At 41.2% G+C, this 19,120-nt stretch overlaps 1 protein-coding gene across 3 annotated transcripts; it reads left to right on the forward strand.

Moving 5' to 3' along the window:
• The first annotated feature begins 9,905 nt into the window (after positions 1-9,905).
• Positions 9,906-18,906, forward strand: zgc:92242 (uncharacterized protein LOC436899 homolog). 3 transcript variants are annotated; one of them, XM_041047621.1, is made up of 6 exons: positions 9,906-10,066; positions 11,830-12,286; positions 14,424-14,541; positions 15,323-15,428; positions 15,532-15,763; positions 16,429-18,906. In XM_041047621.1, the coding sequence occupies exons 2-6, from the start codon at positions 12,106-12,108 to the stop codon at positions 16,593-16,595; spliced, it is 804 nt and encodes a 267-aa protein (XP_040903555.1). In that variant the 5' UTR covers positions 9,906-10,066; positions 11,830-12,105; the 3' UTR covers positions 16,596-18,906. The 3 variants fall into 3 exon arrangements, with proteins under 3 accessions (XP_040903555.1, XP_040903553.1, XP_040903554.1); XM_041047619.1 differs by having other exon boundaries at positions 9,910-10,066; positions 15,323-15,434; XM_041047620.1 differs by having other exon boundaries at positions 9,910-10,066; positions 11,833-12,286; positions 15,323-15,434.
• The last annotated feature ends 214 nt before the right edge of the window (positions 18,907-19,120 follow it).

The raw sequence follows: 19,120 nt of genomic DNA on the forward strand, positions 1-19,120 counted from the left end.
CTATCCAAAAGAGAAATACCACTAATTAAACCACTGTTAAGAAGACAATCAGTAATGTAGGCTGGAGGACAAAGATGAATAGCTTTCAGTATTAGCTGACATTTAAAAAAAAAAAACTGAAACAAACTTTGCCATGCTATTAATAGACTGTACATGCTTTTGTGTGCCTATATTCATATGCACAGTATATGTGTTTCTGCCTGCTTGTCTCTCTGTCAAACTAAGGAACTGCTGCTTGCTTAAGTACTAGAAAGATAAAAACACTGTGATAGACAAGTATTGGTTTGAAATCTCTGATTGTGGGGTTGAAAAGACAATAATGTCTGCCCTAAGCTTGTGATGATGGCACAATGTTTAGTCTGTCAAAGGGTAGAAGATAATATGAAATGTTAAAATCCTTGACTTTACTGACGGATGAGCAGTTCATGTTCTCTGCCAGCAAAGACTGTAAATTAGCTTCTGTCCACTGTGACCTTGACAAAGCACAGAGGACATTTCTGCTATTGTACGAACACATGCCCACCACCCATTTTTCACCCCTCTTCAACCTGCTCTTTCACCCTCGCTCACCTTCCATGTGTAAACCAGTAAAATCAACCCAAGAACCAGTTTCAACCATTTGTATTGTCTGTAAAACAGTGCACTACAGTGCTTTGAGAATACCTTCTTAATGGTACACCTCAAGGTCATGAGAAGAACAACAGCAGCAGTATACAGTCACACATATGGCTCTGCCCTGTCCACTGCCAAAATTTTACAATGTTTTCTTCAGGGATCTTGAACACAGCCATTTAAACGTATAACAGTTCCAAGCTTTAATTTAACATCTGCATGGACTGAGAACCTCAGCCTCCAATCCAGTGATCTCCAGTGATCAATACCACATTAGAAGGAGACAGAGGAAGGGGGGGAGTGGCTGAAAAGAGATAAGGAGAGAAGAGGAAAAGGGAAGAAGGGGAATTAAGAGGAAGAGAGAGATTCATAAAGCAAGATGATGTGGACAGAACAAAAGAGGCTGGTTTGTGTTTGAAGACAAGGGGAGGAGAAGGTTAGTGAGGCGAGGCCCACAGCTAGGCAGGTAGAGGGGGGTTATGCAAGGAGAGAGATGGGGAGGGGAAGGGAAGAAGGGGGGAGCAGAGGGTTGAAGATGACAAAGAGAGTTCAGAGGATGCACAGATGACCAGAGAGAGTGGTGGAAATAGTTTGGGGGAAACCCACTGCAGACGCAATGTCAATCCTAATTACTAATTCATTAACCTGCCCAACTCCCTTCCCCCTCTGTAGCCACACACACACACACACACACACACACACACACACACACACACACACACACACACACACACACACACACACACACACACACAAACACACACACACGCACTCATTGCTCCCTCTTCTGTCCCTCCTCCGTGTCCCATGAGAAGCAGAGCGATGGATGGATAGAGAAATGAAGAGGTGTGTCTGCAGCTAAGTGACAGCTGCAGGGCCATGATGGCGGCAACGTGTTGGGAACACTGGAAATCCCTGATGTGACAATGGGAGGGGGGGAGGAAACTGGTGAGGAGAAAAGCTAACAGCTTGCATTTTGGTCTGTTTGGGTGGGTGGTCTCCTCTGATGGTGCGCATAAGTATGTTAATGTGCACGGCTGTGGTGTCAGAATATGCGTACGTACGTGTGCAATGATGCACACATTTATCTGTGTGTGTATGTGTGTGTTTTAATGTGCAACCACGAGTAACGTGTAATGGCTTGAGAAGTGAGTGTGTGTATGTGTGTGTGTGTGACTGTGCATTAGCATATGAAATGAAAGCAGGTAGAGGGGAAAATAAATCAATATGCTGATATTGGTGTGCTCAAGTAATAACATTGTGAGTGTAATCAAAGCAAGGGGGAGGTGCTAGACAGAGTGATGGTGTTTGTCTTCAGCCTCAGACTCTGTGAGTGTGTGTTTGTGCGTAGGTGACAGAAGTGCACACATACATGTTCGCCTCCACAAACACACATACACACACACACACCAAAGCCTCCTGCAGCATTCCTCTGCACATGCTCACACATTCAGCTCAATATGAAGATAGAGATACAAATGTGCACACACAAGGAAATGCATTGATGCACCCAAGCGTGCACGTACAAACACACACACACAAAAAGAGGAGGCAGTGCTGCTGACTGAGGTGAAATTATATAGAGAAATCCTCCAAACGAGCATCGATCCACAGAGTTTACAGCGTTGGCTCGGTCTTCCACACCAGGGCAAACAACAGGGAGCTCTATGAGACAGCTGGGACACACACACACACACACAAGCAGGGGGCATTGCAGGCCCACATACATATACCACAGACACACACTGCAGAATGTTTGTGCACATGATGTGGTCCTTTGATTTTGATCAGAGAAGTTCACAGCAGAATGTGCTTTAGAGTGTAAAAGCATGTGTGCATCTCTGATTTTTGATATTTAATTCATGTGTGTGTGTGTGTGTGTGTGTGTGTGTGTGTGTGTGTGTGTGTGTGTGTGTGTGTGTGTGTGTGTGTGTGAACATAAACGGGAAGAGTCGCTTCAGAATCTTTACCAGCTGTTTCACTGATCTCAAACCAAACCTCCCACAACATTTGAGAAGCTTCTTATAAACTGTTTATTCAATAAAACTGAATAAATCATTTAAAAATCCCGTTTTGCAGGAATGATAAGAGATGTTTACAGTGCAATGTTTAAAGAAAGTAAGTAGGAGTCCCGGCAAACTTGTTTTCTGCCTATGCTATGTATTAAGAGCAATATCCAGCAGAGATGTTTGGACGGACTGGAGAAAAATAGCTTGTCTTCAAGTTGACTTAAACTTAAATCCAGTATAATCAATATTTTTTATACTATATCTTATCTTTCAATGATTGTTTTAGTTTTCTGGACCACAACGTTACTATTTGGATATGGTGACCAGAGTGGAGCATTTAGCATCCATAGAAATATATATTTCTTTCAGGATTTGCTGGAGCAAAACAGAACTAAAAGGTGAGTAAGTATGTGTCCTACATTTGCCAAGTGACCAGAAACACAACTCCAAATGAATGATAATGTTGCTCCTTATCTGCTCCTTCTAATGTGTATTCTGTTAATTTATTAGATTTGGGAAAGGCTGAGCACCATGAGACACACATTTTAGCACTGGGGCATCATCAGTACCATAACAACCTTGTTCTACATCATTTATCTGTGTCTGGTCTCGCCTGAATGTAACAGATTCAGTAAAAAGCAAAGAAAAGAATCACTCCTACCTTCACGCTGGACATCATTATTGGGCTGCACGGCTTTGTGCTGGACTCCAGTGATTCCCTTGACTACCTCATCAGCATTCATTACCACTGGAGAGGAGGGGGACAAGACATGTCAGCACTTGTGTGTGTGTGAAAATGTGTCAGTGTGTGTGTGTGTGGCTCTCATCTGGGTCATTATATCCACAGGCATGAAAAAGCGGGTTACAATGACACACATCCCTCCACGTGACAGAGGCAAATACAGTGGGGGAGGGTCTTCATATGAGCATCAGTCACTTCCACCTGTGACCACTGGTCCTTAACGCTGAGCTGAAAAATGGAGGTAACAGAAAAGATACTGTGTGTGTGTGTGTGTGTCTATCTATATGAAATGAAATTGACAATGAAGAATTGATTGTCACCAGATTCCACAAAATTTCCCCAGAGAAACAAGAAAAAAAAAAGTGTAGACACATACTTGCGCACATTTATGGAGAAGCCCATTCTGTTGTTATTTGTGATCACGTGTGTGCATGTGTGTGTGTGTGAGAGAGAGAGAGAAAGACAGCCAGACAGACAAAAAAAGGAAAACACTGGCGACCTTGCCAACATGGTGACAGAATGTGCCATGTGTGTTAGAGACACTCTCTGGTTGTGTGTACGTATGTGTGTGTCAACTGTGAGTCTGCTGGGCAGCCAGGTCAACAGACAGACTGGTCACCACAGCAACAATGCCCCACTTGGCCCCTCTATGCCAAGTTGTAAATACAGAAAAAAAATATGGAAGTCCAAATGTCCCTGAAATCACAAGGCAGTTGAAAAGCTGCAGGAAGGCAGCACGTTGACACCCAGAAGGAGTCAGTCTCCTGTTCCACTGGTGAATCTATGTGAGTGTTTTCCCCTGATGAAGGATGACATTACAGTATGTGAACCAACTCACAGTCAAATTGCCTAATATTCAAGAAGTATACTGTGAGGTTTTTCCAAAAAGAAAACAACATACAAGTTTCATCTCACTTATTCAAAGTTGCTTAAAATTTAAGATCACACTCAGAAAATAAGTGAATAAAATCATGAAACAGAAGCAGCTCCTGTATAAATACGATTGTGTGTGGTGTGTACATAGGTGCCAAAATGAAATCCATGAGTGTTTTCCCATCACTTCATATTTCAGAAAGATGGTCTCAGCCAGTATTCATATATTCTGCATGTGTTCTTCATTTACACACAACTGTACAAACTCTGGCCTGCCGGGCACTGCTACTGGCTAATAGTCAAATACTCAAGCCTTAGGCAGTGCAGGCAGCTGTCTTGATAATATCCAACCATAATAAATCCTGATTACAGTAAAACATATTTTGATTAGATGCAAGAATGTTAGAACAACATCTTCTATTGCTGTACGTGTCTAATTATGACAGCCTATGTGGAATAATGATGTTAGAGTCAACTGTAAACTCTTTCAAATTTGTTATGCAAATCATGCTAAAATAGCCAACAAACGATATCATGGTAGCGTGTTACACCAACCATCCAGCACAGCTTGTTCTGCCCGTTCAATTACTTTGGGGACTGCAGTAATACTTCTTTGTGGTCTGTTTAACCACATGCATCTCTCGTGTGAATCCACGCTAATGCACATCCTCTTCACAGAGCAGACTCCATGTCAGTGGAGTCGATGCATTAAACATGGGGCGGTTGAGTGGAGAACATGTTGGAATACCAACAGTTTTGCCATGGACAATTTGCCTGACCATGTTGCTGAATCAGGCCAACAATAGTATGATGGGAAGTATAATGTTGAGGTTGAATGAGAAAATTGGCATCCACAGCTGTTAATGTCATTTGAGATGTGTTGAAATTCTTTAACTTTGTATTTTAGATAAAACTTTAAAAGATGAATGTTGACACTGCAACAAGACAGATTATGCAAATTTAGTCTCCGCAGAGAACAGAGACTTATTGGCAGTCTCTTCTCTTTTTCTGTCTTACGATGCAAGTTCGATTTTAGAGGTCAAAGGTCATGAAGAATGTTGTTGACAGTGTATTATTGGTGACTCCTCTGAAAACTGACTCGTGAGCACGGCCTGGGTAACCTAATTATTGACCAATATCTAAACTTTCCTGTCTGTCAAATATCTGGTAATCACTGGGAAATAACAAGCTCAAAGTGTTTCTCTCAAAATATTCCTCCACAGTCTGGTTTCAGACCTATACATAGTACCATCTCTTGTAAACAGTTTGTTTCTTGTATGGACAAAAGGAAGCACTGTGCTGTGGTTTTCAGTAACTTAACAAAAGCTTTTAATGCAGTTTTCAAAATCAAATTTCTGAAAGATTTCAGCGTCAAAGTCAGAAATATCCAATCAGAGTTTTTACCTGGAAAGGTGTTTCACAATGATCAGTTCTGGGCCCTTTGACTGAGAGGACACTGTTCTTTATTGTTCTGCTGACTCGGTTGAGAACCAACCTTTTACTGCTCTTCAAAGTGCACTTGCCAACCTTGAACTGGTACTTAATGCAAACTAAACAAAGTTCATGCTTTTTTTGTAGATCAAGAGATATTGATTTTAAGAGAGATATTGATTTTATCCTCACTGAATACTGAGAGAGTCACTGAGTGTAAATATCTAAGTATTTGGCTTCGTGAATCCTGCACGGTTAAACATCATATTGAAAATCTCATCACTAAACTGCGGTAAAAAAAAAGTTTTTGTACAGAAACAGACCCAGCTTGTCTTTGAATTTTAGGAAGAGGATGGTTGAGGCAGTCTTTCTTTCAGTCCTGGATTATGGTGATATGATCTACAGTCATGGTGTTGTTTCCACTCTCAAACCCCCAGACACAGTTTATCGTTCTGCCCTCAGATTCATTACCGGAGATCCCTTTGACATTCACCATTGCATTCTGTATAACAAAGCTGGTTGGTCTCTCTGGTGCAGAGGAGTGAGAAACACTTACATGTTTTCATCCCTAAATCCCTCATTGGACATTTTCCACTGTATATAACATTTAGCTGGACTGGACCACAGGACCCTACCAAACTGTCTCATGCTTCAAGTCCTGTGGATTTATTCGTTTTTGAGCCAAACACATTCACATTCTTAAAATCAACACTTTCACTGCCACTGGACAATTCAAGATGATGATCTCACAGGGACCCACTACAAAACTTCCACAGCCACCATTTTAGTTTATATTAATCAGTCAATCAAAGTACCACAAGGTCATAATGTCCATACACTGAATATTTGGGGCCTCTGGCCCAGTGACATTCACTGCACCACCAAACTCTCAGATTTCCTTTCAATCATCTTTCAGACTAAATTTTTTTAGGGTTGTCTCTTCATTACAGCAGAAACAACACAAATTATTATAATAATTAGATTTCACATGCAATCTAATACAAATGTAACAATGAGGTAAATATTAGACTTTTGTACATACAGAGAATTCATTGCTTCTATTCAATGGTTTTTATTAATTTAATCAACACCTTTGGTTAAACTGTACTTTCAATTATAAGATGTGTTAATTGAGACCGTTTATAAGAACTGATATCCTGACTTTAAATTGTTCAAAATTGTTTACAACTGTTTGAATACTGATAATAAGTAAATAAAACATATTTATTTTTGTAGTATGACCATAAATACCATTTTATGTCGATGCCTAACCAGGTTTTTTTACATTAAAAACGTGGGAATCCCTTCCTGTGCTATTCCCTTGATGTTTTATCTTTCTCCAGCAGAGGATGCTGTTCATGCATAGTCACCTCATGTCTAATCCTCAGCACGTGGATTCAGATGTGGTGATGCGGTGATAAAGCGTTGGTTAGAGTCTTTGGGGCTTTCCCAAGGTGTGTCCTGAAAAGGAAATACAAAGGTAAGAACGTGACATGGACAAATCATTTGCTGCCAGTGGAAAAATATTTCCTGTTACTATATAATTCCTGTTAAAGGCTACATTGGAATTTGAAAGGTGTGGCCTCAGGTTGATTAGAAAGAGATTAAATGTACAAACTGTGACCACATCCGCTATGTGCACAATGAAGTAATAACATGCAGACACACACACAAATATCCAGATAGCTAACCCACCTTTCCCGCCATATGAAGATCACTGTTTTGTTTTGCCCTGGCAGACCTGACTCTGACCCCAGAGAAAGAACAGAGATTGTGTGTTTGCTTACGTTTGCATCCTCTTCCTTTTATCTTTTTGAGGATCAAATTTCCTCAGGATACTTTTACAATAAGGAAAGAGTAAGTGAATATAACAAAAAGTCCTCACTTTTACCAGCGTACTGTAAATCTGGGTTATTCCCAAACAGAAATGACCCCGGTTACACCAGGAGTTACTGTTAGAATTAGGTCTAGTAAGGTGCACATTAACTTTAAATTCGGACCTGAGGTTAGATGTTACTTTTAGAACTTAAATTGAGTCTGTTTTAAGTCTGGAGTTCATCTTAGCTGTGTGTATTCATGGGTCTGTGGGTGCAGACCTTGAGCTTTCTAACCTGATACCAGTGACAAACAGAGAGACAAACAAACCGATATCTGGTATCACTGCAACACTGGTTTTGGTGGAAACCCAGATGATTATAGCTGTGGTTTCATTTTGCGTAATGCTGAGTGTAGCTGGAGTTCAGGGTAAATTTGACTGAACTGATGATAGATGGTCGTTTTCATTCCTACTGAGAAAAAACATGAGTCTGAACGTTTCATGTTTTGGTTTTTTTTTTTTTTTATCTTAAGACAATGAATTACTAAATAAAATAATGAATTGATTCCTACTCCCTCTTATGCATCTCAAAATGTAAATATACTTACTAAATATGATTTTTTAAAAATTTTATCATTTTGATTTGATCTGGTGCTCACAGGATCATAACTAACATAACAGTGATGAAGCTGTGATTTAGAGGAAGAGATTGTCATTGAAATGACTATTTATACAAACGTGTTAATTATGTTTTTATACACTTTTAGAAATGAAATGTTTTATTTGTTCGGGAATAAACTGCAAGCTTGTCAGGGTTGCGTGGGAGCTGGAGCCTATCCCAGCTGACTATGGGTGAGGTACACCCTGGACTGGTCACCAGTCAATCGCAGGGCTGACACACAAAGACAGACAACCACTCACACAATTTAGAGTAGCCAATTAACCTAACCCATGTTTTTGGGATTGTGGGAGGAAGCCGGAGTACCCGGAGAGAACCCACGCAGGCACAGGGAGAACATGAAAACTCCACACAGAAGAGCCCAGGGGGTTCGAACCTGGAACTCTCTTGCTGTGAGGCGACAGTGCTAACCACTGCACCACCGTGCTGCGCAAGCTTGTAGCATTATCAGACATGACTAAGTCAGTTTGCTGATATAATTACTCGGTAATACTGTTACTGGTCCATAATCTCTGCACAATATACGAGGAAGTTTCCTAAAAGAAAAACAACTCTGTAACTTAGTTGTGCTTATAGAGAAAATAGCGCAGCCTAACCAAGAGTCTTTTAGTCACAGTGGACATAAGGTCGACTGTAATTTGTCTACAGGTAAGCATATGATTCAGCAAATATGGAAAATAATAATAATTATAAATTAATTATAAATTACAGATCTGTAAAACAAAATTATTACCGTCTTTTATACTGGTGCTACTATTACATTATGTTTTGTCGTTTACCATCCTCATGTTGTGTGGCTGTCACTTGGCCACAGTGCTAGCTGCTCAGCTGAAGGTCCATAGTCTTATTTGTTACCTTCGCTTGTTGTGTGCTGCAAATATCAAGTACCTACTAAACCAGAATAACAGAAAATACAAGTGAATGAAGCGCAACTAACATTTACAGCGAGATTTTATTTACTGTAAACACTCCCTGTAGGTCACACCCACATAAACCCAGACAGGCCAGTAAAATCAGGAGACAGGTTAGTCATCCTCATATGAACTGAATACACTTGTATGATATTATTAGCCATAATTACTCAGAGGCACATGGTTGACATTTACACCATCCAACTGGACTCATCTGATCTGGCACCATGAGGCGGAGCCAGCACTAAACAATGACTGCTGGCATGATGAGTGTGTCAACAACCTGTTGACGGAAAACTCCTGTGAAATAAATATCCAGGTTTCATCCTGCACATGTGGAGTTGTGATTAATGGCTTCATACAAAAGCCAGCAGGACTTCCTAGAGGAAGCAAAAGAAAGAGGAGGGGGTAAACACAGCTTCTCAGAGGCTGTCAGTCAGATAAAATTAAAACGGTAGACACAGAAAAGATTCACTCCCATTTCCCATGCTGCTACATATGGAAAGGTTACAGAGCCTGTCAGGGGAAATTAAATTCCTTGTGTCCTTGAATGTAGTGAAATGTCACAAGGGAGCAGATTAGAAAGATTAAGATATGAAATTATTTATACAAAAGACAGAGTTTGGATATGCATAGGGAAATATTCTTACTAGTTATGATTATGATATTAGTTATTTTGTGTCTTTGTGGCATTGCAGGAATGTAAACAGGGGAAAAGGAGACAAGGACAGAAGAGGAGGAGGAGGAAAGGGAAGGAGGAAGGAGGGGAGGAAAAAAAAATGCTGTGATCCGTCAGTCCGTCCTACTCCCATTCAGTACAAATACAACAGAGCAGAGCTGAGCCTGCATACCACTGCTGCTGACGGCTGATCTGATCCCACACAAAGGCACACTCTCACACTCTCTCACGTCACACACTCATCACACCACACTCACAGAAGAACAGAAACTCCAGACCAGTGCAGGGAGATGCAACCGGCTGGCAGCCGCTGAGTAAGTCCACTTTCCCTCCTCTTCCTTCCTTCTGTCTGTCTGTCCTTTGTTGCGTTTGCCATTCTACGGCCTGTCTAGGTCCATTTATCTCTCGCACTCTCCTCTGTCGCTGTGAAATGACCAGTGTTTTCTCAGACTGAGGGACTTTTCAGACTTTTCTCTCAGTATGCCGTGCACATACCTTTCCCCTCCACTCGCTGCTTTTCTTTCTTTTCTCTGCATGTGAGCGGAGGAAAGAGGCAAATCCCGGACTTATTTGCATGTTGGCACAGAGCCACAGCTGGATACTTTGCCTTTACACGTGTGTGTGTGTGTGAGAATAACGGAATCGTAGTGCATTGATCTGCTATATGTTAATTTTGTCCTTGTGCGATGTTGATTTTCTGAAGTGTGCGTGTGCGGGTTGTTATTCTCTCTGATAAGTTTTCCATGTTTAAGTCTGGATTTGAATAATTCTTTTGTGTGTCTGTGCCCGAGTTCTAACAGTGTACAGTTAATTAGCCGAGCTGTGATGCAGATTTGAGACTGTTGTTGTATAGAAAGCTTGAGCAATTTGCCACAGAGAAGGTTGTTTTCTAGCAAATCTTGTCAGGTCCAGTTTATTTGTAATGCTCTCAATCACAGACGCTCAAAGGGCTTCACAGCTTCTGCATAATGAAAGAAGGAATAAAAGACGCTTCTCCTTCCATCTTCAGACAAGTTCAGCTCAGTTGACAGATGAATGGACACTGGTTCTAAGACAAATAAGAAAATTAAGCTGTGTATATTTTTAAAATCTAAATGAATTCAAACTACAGCTTAGTGTTTGGCTAGTTTTACTATTAGAAGTAGGTTAGAAACAGTGAACTGAAAACTTGCCATTTTATCTTGTCTCTGTTTTAGAGATTTAGGAGCTGCTGTGTTTTTAATACAACAGCATAATTCATTGTAAAGTATCCTTATAATATGTATTTCTAATATTTTCACCAATTTGAATTCAGTCTGACATCAGCTGTCAGGTTTAGTGTGTCTCTGTGGTTCGTCTGTGGGGACATATGGCCGCACCTAAAACATTAACTTTAAAGCTGATGTTTCACCTCTGTCAACGTGTTATGCTTTACTGGAACAGTACGCTGCCCTCAAGCAGAGATTGGTCAACCGTTATCACAGACACAAAGCCGATTGGCTGTCGCTCAGCAGTTCACTGTTTCAAATCTCTCCCCAGTGTGTACAAGGCGGCGGCTGCTTTTATACAGCCTGTTTACACACAGTTTCAGGTGAGGGCCGTTTTCTGGGATTTTGCTCTTGAGGACTTCCTGAGTGAGTTCTAAGTAACTGGACAGGCTCCTGATGGCTATCAGAGTCACGTGTGCTGATAAGGTGCTAAAAACAGTCAGAGCTGGTGTTTGTATGTTTGTGTCTAAGAAATAGAGACAGAAAAAGCTACTGCTGATGCAGATATTGGACAGAACTATGTGTGTCTATATGTGTGCATGTGTGTTGACATACTGAACCTGCCCGTTTGCCTTTCAGTGTTTGAAAGCACAGCGGCGTTCTCGCTGCCTACTGTATACAGAGTAAACACTGCATACACACACACACACACACACACACACATTACGGTTGGCATTTTGCCTTATTTGCTTTGGGCCTATTGTGTTCTGCCAGCCAGAACAGGATTGAATGGAGGGGAACAAAACAATACAGTAGATATAATCTCTCCCTCTCTCCCCCTCTCCCCCCCCCCCCCCCCCTCTCTCTCTCTCTCTCACTAAAAATTACAGCAGCAACCTTCAGAGCCCAGTTGATCTGGACACACTGCACCTTTACCTCCAGAGAGCCCGAGACACTCCTGCTGCACAGAGGAAGGACACTACGTTGACCTCCAGCAGTTACCAGACTGTACCTGATCCCACATCCTTCACAGAAAAGGGAACCTGACTCTGAGTGGAGCAAGAAAAAAACGGGAGCGATCACACTCCACCACTGAAACAAGACCCACTGGATAGAGAGACAGAGGGACTCACGGACATCTCGGGCAACGGGGGAACAGAGGCAGGATGCTGGCTAAAATCCTCGAGGATATGTGGGTGGAGCCGGACGTGCTGGAGGCCCTCAGTGAGGAGCAGAAGAGGATCCTGTTCCTGAAGATGAGAGAGGAGCAGGTGCGCCGCTGGAGAGAGAGGGAGGAGAGGGAGGCGAGGGAAGGAGGAGACAACAACAACAACAGGCCAAAGAAAGGTAGAGTTTGAACTGGTTAAACTGGCAAGATGCACCGCTACATAGAACAATTAAGTCTCACTCCATTACACTAGAGACCGAGTTTGATTTCCAGTAAAGCAAAAAAGAAAAACACAGACCGACACAGACACGTGTTTTTGTAGCAGGAAGGAACAAGGGTTCTGGGAAATGAGGCATTTATTTTGACGGTAACAGTGACACAGCTCACAATGACACATGAGTTCAATGTTGATGTACGGCCTCAGTACGTGAAAAATCTGTGTTTACAGCTGTGTTTAGTCCACACACAGTTACCACACACATTTTTAAAAAGTCCACATGCAGAGTTCTACTTTTCCTTTAGCTTAGTTTCATACAGCCGGTCATCATCAGGCCCTTCCTATAACTAATTAATGTTGAGCAGAAATCTTGCAAACACTGAGTGCACATGAGTAATGAAACACAGATACACAAGCGGTGTAGTAACACCTCCTCTGGTTACCAATCTCATTAATGTGTTTGGATTACACCCAAACAAATATGGTCCAGGGCCTTCTCAGTGCTCTGTCAGTAGCCCATGACTCCCTCTGCTCCACCTTTCTGTCTTACTCATTTCATCCACCCGTCCTCCATTTACGGTGTTAACCTGACTCACTGAGACCCTATCTCCTCCACTGGTTCACCTGCACAATGAGATTGTGTGTGTGTGTAATACTGTGTGAGTGTGTGTGACAGACAGCTTCTATCACCGCTGGTCGATTCGTTCTACAGGCGCAGCCACGCTTTAAACCACATATTAAGTTACCGCCTTTGTTTACCCAATCTCTGCTGTGTCACCTGAGAGGCGACTGAGTGTGTGTTGTCTGTGTGTTTTTGTTACACAACATCCAGTTAGGCGTCTTTCTTTGTTCACTGTCCTGTTGTTAGGAAAAGCAGTCCTTATGTGTGCACACAGATATATGATTCTCACACAAATACACACTTAAACACGTGGCAACGAAGATTCCCAGTATTTAATTTGTAGGTGTGGTGGTAATAATAAGAGACGCCTCAGTTCAGTGACAGAAACAGCTAGTACGTCTGGTTATCACAGTTATAACTCAGTGAGGTGACTGTGTGAACATAAAGGTGTGTTGACAGACAGTGACTTATGTCAGAAATGGTCTTTTGTCAGGTGACGTCACAGTGAGACGGCCACACAGTGTTCCCTTATGTGCTGTGCGGCAGCGCACAAACGCAAGTCATTCTCCAAAATATGAACAAGAGACAGAGCTGCCTTTGTTGTTGGGTTTCTGAGATATTTGTGAAGTCAGTTCACAGTGAGGAGGTGATTGTTTCAGTCGCCTCTCAAAGTGTCTGTTCTTTAGGTCTAACGTAGCTTTCAAAGGGTGAATCTACACTGAATTACAGTTGGCAAAAAAAAAAAAAAAAAGAACGCTGATGCATAGCTAAATTTTGAAGCCACGCCCCAACTGGTGATGTCATGGCAGGTGTTTCACCTTTATCAGGTACTGTACTGTCATGGAAAACACTTCTCATCACACATTGGGGAGCAGGGTTTATTTTTGCCTAATGTGTCACGATGAGATAACAACTAAGAATAACTTCTTTTATTCCCGGATGGAAATGTAATGGAACAAAAGTGTGTTGTGTTTGGAATTTATTTTGGAAGATTAGCTAACAAAAAAGATATACAGGATTATTAGAGAATGTATTAATTTATGATTAATTAAAAATTAGAAAATATAAATTGATGTTGGCTTGATACATTTTTTTGTTAAAAAAGGTTGTTACTGTTTTTTGTTTACTACTTTTCCCCTTTTGTAATGATTTCAAATTCTTTCAACACGCTTTAACAGAGTTCTGCCATGAATAATGTTTTGCAGTGGCACACAATGAAAAGAGAGGAAAAAGATGTTGAAAGGACAAAGGACTGGTGAAAAAGAGTGGGAGAGAAAGAGGGCACATGGAAAAGAGTTTAACAGGAATAGAGGACAAAGTCCACTGCCATTGTGTGGGATTTCCCAAGCCTAATACTTATAAGACAGCACCACCTTCTGGATAAAAGCCAGCATAACAATTTATTTGCCATTCTCTGCCACCAGACTCTGACCATGAACTTACCCATTGTGTTCTTTCTTTTCTTTTTCCCCTCCAGCCTCCAGTAAACACGTGAAGTGGCTGCTCGGTCGGGACGGAGATGTGAGCGTCAGCGTAATCGGAGAGGTGGACGAATTCAGGTCCTCCAAACTCCTGCAGAGCCTCATGAGCAACAGGTAGACACAAAAATCAAAGCAAAATTTTACACGGTGTCGCTGACTGACTGACACTTTGGGTGTTTTTGGTTTAGACTTAAAGATAAAGGAGTTTAAAAGTAGACTCTGTGACGACAGTATGTGTCACCATTTAAAAAAAACAAGGTAAAGAAAATAAAAGAGACTGCTAATGATTTAACAAAATGTACATAACATTAGATACTGGAAACACCTCCACTGTGTCCTTTTAATTTTTCATAGAAAAAAAAACAGGGTCGTTCATGTGGTTTAATCTGTAAAATAATTTTCCCAAAAGAATTTGAATGAATCAACATGGTCCAGAGTAAATCCCTTCCACTGTGTATGCAGCTCTGGCCGAACCAAACAAATTCAAAGAGTGAATGTTTTGCACACAGAAAATAAATAAAGTTTATTTTCATTGTATTTCTGTGTATTTTTAACATGATATAAAAAGATATTTTATAAGAGCGCATTTTTTTTTTAGTGATGGACTGATGTCCATTCTGCTTTGTCCGATCAGTTCATCTGCAACATGTTTCTGAAGCAACACATATTTAACATCCACAGGTTTCTGTTGCCTTGATGAAGCCCTCAGACAGCTCGACAGATTACATAACTCTGATTGGCTTTGATAAGATAAACAGTGAACTGAAGAGTTTCAGTCAGCCTGCCGTCTCCTCGTCCCAATTTGATTATAGAATATATTTAACTGGAGGATTGATTCAAAGGTTGGGGTGGCTCCGTGTCTGTGGGACTAAAAATGGAGGTCTTTGTCTTCCAGACTCCACAGTGATAATATGAATGGCATCCAGACAGTGGACTTGCTGCCAGGAAGAGAGGCCCGAGAGCTTGGCTTTAAAGAAGAGATCCAGCTGCCCCTCACAGATGTTAGCGTGAGTTCATGTGTTTGTTTGTGGGTCTGAAGTTGGGACAGTGAAATGACCTGTGTATTAGAGTCTTACCAACAAATTGTGCCCCACTTACATTCAGGATTACCCAGCTTCACCGAACGACCAGTCGTCTGAGGAGGACATGGACTCCTGCAGCGCTGATGACGACCTGAAGGACCCCGCGGAGGACAGCGACAGTGAATCAGGCAGCAGCTCAGACAATCTCAGCGACTGGGCTCCTCTCTATAGGCCCCATCTCAGTAGCCATGGCAACCGGCCGCCGCTCAAAGCCCAGCTGTCAGACACAGAGAGAGCCGACCCGCAAGACAGAGGTGAGAAAACAAGAGAGGATAGAAGAGGTGGAGAGAAACCTGATTTAAGTCTTTTTGCATTAAAATATGAAAGTCCTGATTCTAATAGAAATCTGTAAAAGGTAGAAACACAGTGCACACTGCAAATATAAGCCAAGAGAAACAAAACATTTTTCAAAAGAAAGGATAAGATAAGGTACTATCAACATTACAGATCCCATGCAAGGAAACGGAAGTGTCACAGCAGCAGAACTATAAGAACAGAGGCACTGAATGTATAGGTAACTTTAAAAACTAGAATACTTTATACATTAAGAACATCTAGTACACACAAAATAAGACATGGAAAAACAAACAAAGATAGAAGGCAGAAAACAGTATGCACAAACAGTAGTAAATGTATTATTTATGCAGAAGGAAGTGCAAATCAGCAAAAAAATGGAAAAACACAAGTTCAAGAAGTTCAGAATTGTACTTAGGTACATACTTTCATCATGTATAAGTCTACCTGCTGTGTACTATATACATCCAAATTTAGCAAGTTTAAACTGAAAGATTAAATGTCCTACTTCAGTTGAAGGTTTTAAAAAAACCCATGGAGTTATCTGAAAAATACATTGCGTGCTTTAAAATTTGTCCTTTTTTTCTTCACTAGTAAAAAATTGACTTCGTTCTTTCCTTTTCAGAGATTGTGTGTGGTGAGCAGAAAAAGTCAGAATACAGAGGTCGCGTAGCGCAGCTCAGGAAGGCCTTCACAGATGATCTTCACAGCACAACACCTGCCTACACCAAACCTCCTATACCTGCCAAACCGGCTCATCTACAGAAACGAAGCACACCCCTGATCCGTTAGGACTCCAGGTGTATCCACCGTGCTACAAGACAACACTTGACCCCAGATAGGCAGAGCCTGCCGTACTGTACATACTGTGTAACAAACCCTGTCCAGATACAATGGTTCAGTTACACACTGTTGGACCAGGCTGAGGCCCCATACATGAGAAGAAGAAAGTCCTTACTTGAACCTGAGCAGTGAACTGAGACACTTTGTTAGGACTCAGCTCCAGGGCCGACCCACAGACAGAGGAACGTCTGGGTGGGGGTGGGGGTGGAGAAGCCAAAGTCAACCTGAATGATAAAATGAAGCAGCTTTGATGTTGCTGGGTTCAAATGCGCTCACTTAGCTTTTGTGATTGACAGGCAGCCGCAGAGTGAGATGTCCATAGAGACGCACACACAGACTATTCACTAGTGTGTGTGTGTTAAAAGTTGAAAAAAAAACACTGTGCTTCGCTTTTAATAGAGTTTATAGAAAACCAAAACATTAATTTGAGAAAATAATGTTTGTTTCTTCTGTACTGTTGAAAAGGCTGAAATTGTTTTGTCAGTGTAACTTGTCATCGTGCTGTTTTAACACCGCAGACTTTGTTGACAACATCTTCATCCATCATCTCAGCAGTCAGCAGTCACATTGGTGCAGGGGTTTGTGGACAAAATAAAAAGACTGAATTCGTGGTGAATGATAAACGGATAACGGATCTATCTTGTGCCTTTATAGTGAGAGTACATGTATCTCAGAACACATTACAATCCCTCACATTCAGCCGTGAGCACACATTAACACACATTCACCAATTAAACCACTGACCAGCTCTTCGGGAACATCTGGGCTTCAGTGTCCTGGTCATGAAGAAATCAAACCACCAACTGGCCAATTGCCAAATGACTTGCTTCATACTAATACTATGTGCCTCCTGGAACATGAATCATCTTTAACAATCTGCTTTCTATACAATTTCCATTCTTCTTTATGTGAGCGAGTGAACAGAATATAATGGTGTCACTGCTACAACTATGATTTAGCTTTTTGGACATTTTAATATTGTTTTTTAACATTTATTTTTTTGGATACTGTAGAATTTGGGATTTGAAAAGAGTAACTTTGAGGATAAAAAGCTGACTGGTGACTTCTTTTTTCCCTTTTTTTTTTATTAGCATGCTAAGACATTAAACTAAGATGATGAGTGTGGCAAAAATGATACCTGCTAAACATCAACATGTTAGCATTGTCATTGTGAACGTGTTAGCATTTTCTTGTTGGCTTTTAGCCCAATGCACCAAGAACAGCCTCACAGAGCTGCTAGTGTGGCGGCAGCCCTGATATTTTGTGGATCAAAAATAATTTGACTAAGTAAGATAAACTTTGACCTTGTAGATTCAGTGTTCACCTTAGAGACAGAGAAAGTTGTCAAAATAAATTCTTAACATTAGGTCCACTTACATTATCTTAATGTTTTCTTTAAAATCAAGCGACCAAAAGTTCATACTTTGGTCTCCAAAGATTACTGATACTGAAGTCCACAACATGTGGCTGAAAGTTCTGGAAACCAAGGAAGTGTACTTTGTGTCGAGCATTTTGGGTCAAACATCGTATTTAATATTTGGTTGCAAATTCTTTGAAGTCAGTGACTTTCTTTTTCTGTCTACAAACCACAGACTTCAACAGACACTTCCATTGTTGGCATCTTCGTGCCTTGTTTGTTTTGGGGTCTTTTTGCCTTTGGTCTGGTCCTCAACAAATGAAACACATGATCATTTGGGCTGTGGTCAGCTGACAGAATGTGGTCAGGTGACTGACTTGGCCAGGCAAGAAAAATGAACTTTTCTGGCCCTTAAAACCTGCTATGCTTAGGATGACCTGCATAGTCATAAAATTGAAGGGAGTGTGTATAAAAAGCGCTTCAGTTCCTATTCTGGTCAGCTGGTTTGGATGGGAACAACCCTCAAACACTCCTACAGCTCTGAGTCAGCACTTTAACCCCATGCTTTTTGTTTCATTTCGGTGATGTGCTGGAGGACAGGTCTAAAAACAACGAACAATCAGATATAAGAACGTGCAGAAAACACAAAGTCATTCTTGTAAGAACATGTGTTACTATGAGAGATGTTACAGGGCTTCATTTTTAAGGTTTGGTGTGTTTGAGCTGCAGTTACTACCTAACTGTTTGGTCACATGATCCCTTTACTTGGTCACTAATTCATTGCCTTCCTCTTCTCCTGCTGAGACTTTGACTTTTGTATTTTACCCTCTCTTTGTACTTGTATATGTACTTAATGGGTCTTATGTGTCCGTTGTTGGTGTGATAAAGAACAAAGTGATGAAACTGAAAGACTGGCTTTATTTTGTTGTGGGATTTTTTTTGTGCTTTTAACAAAGTTGTGTCTGTTGGTAGCATGCATCCAGTTGGGGTAGGTAGGGTTGCTGACAGAGGTAAACACAAAGAAGTTGTTGATAGTGGTCACTTAAACAATGATTATCTATTCAACGGGATGCATCAGAAAACAGCCCATCAGAGATCAAACACAGAGCACAGAAAG

Source organism: Toxotes jaculatrix, chromosome 10 (genome assembly GCF_017976425.1).
Source record: "Toxotes jaculatrix isolate fToxJac2 chromosome 10, fToxJac2.pri, whole genome shotgun sequence".
Classification (NCBI taxonomy): domain Eukaryota; kingdom Metazoa; phylum Chordata; class Actinopteri; family Toxotidae; genus Toxotes; species Toxotes jaculatrix.

Bases quoted from the DNA above. Each gene is read 5' to 3' on its own strand.
- zgc:92242 (XM_041047619.1), top strand. From the start codon at position 12,106: ATGCTGGCTAAAATCCTCGAGGATATGTGGGTGGAGCCGGACGTGCTG. The intron at 14,542-15,322 runs GTAGACACAAAA...TTTGTCTTCCAG, and splicing joins CAGAGCCTCATGAGCAACAG to ACTCCACAGTGATAATATGA. The intron at 15,764-16,428 runs GTGAGAAAACAA...TTTCCTTTTCAG, and splicing joins AGCCGACCCGCAAGACAGAG to AGATTGTGTGTGGTGAGCAG.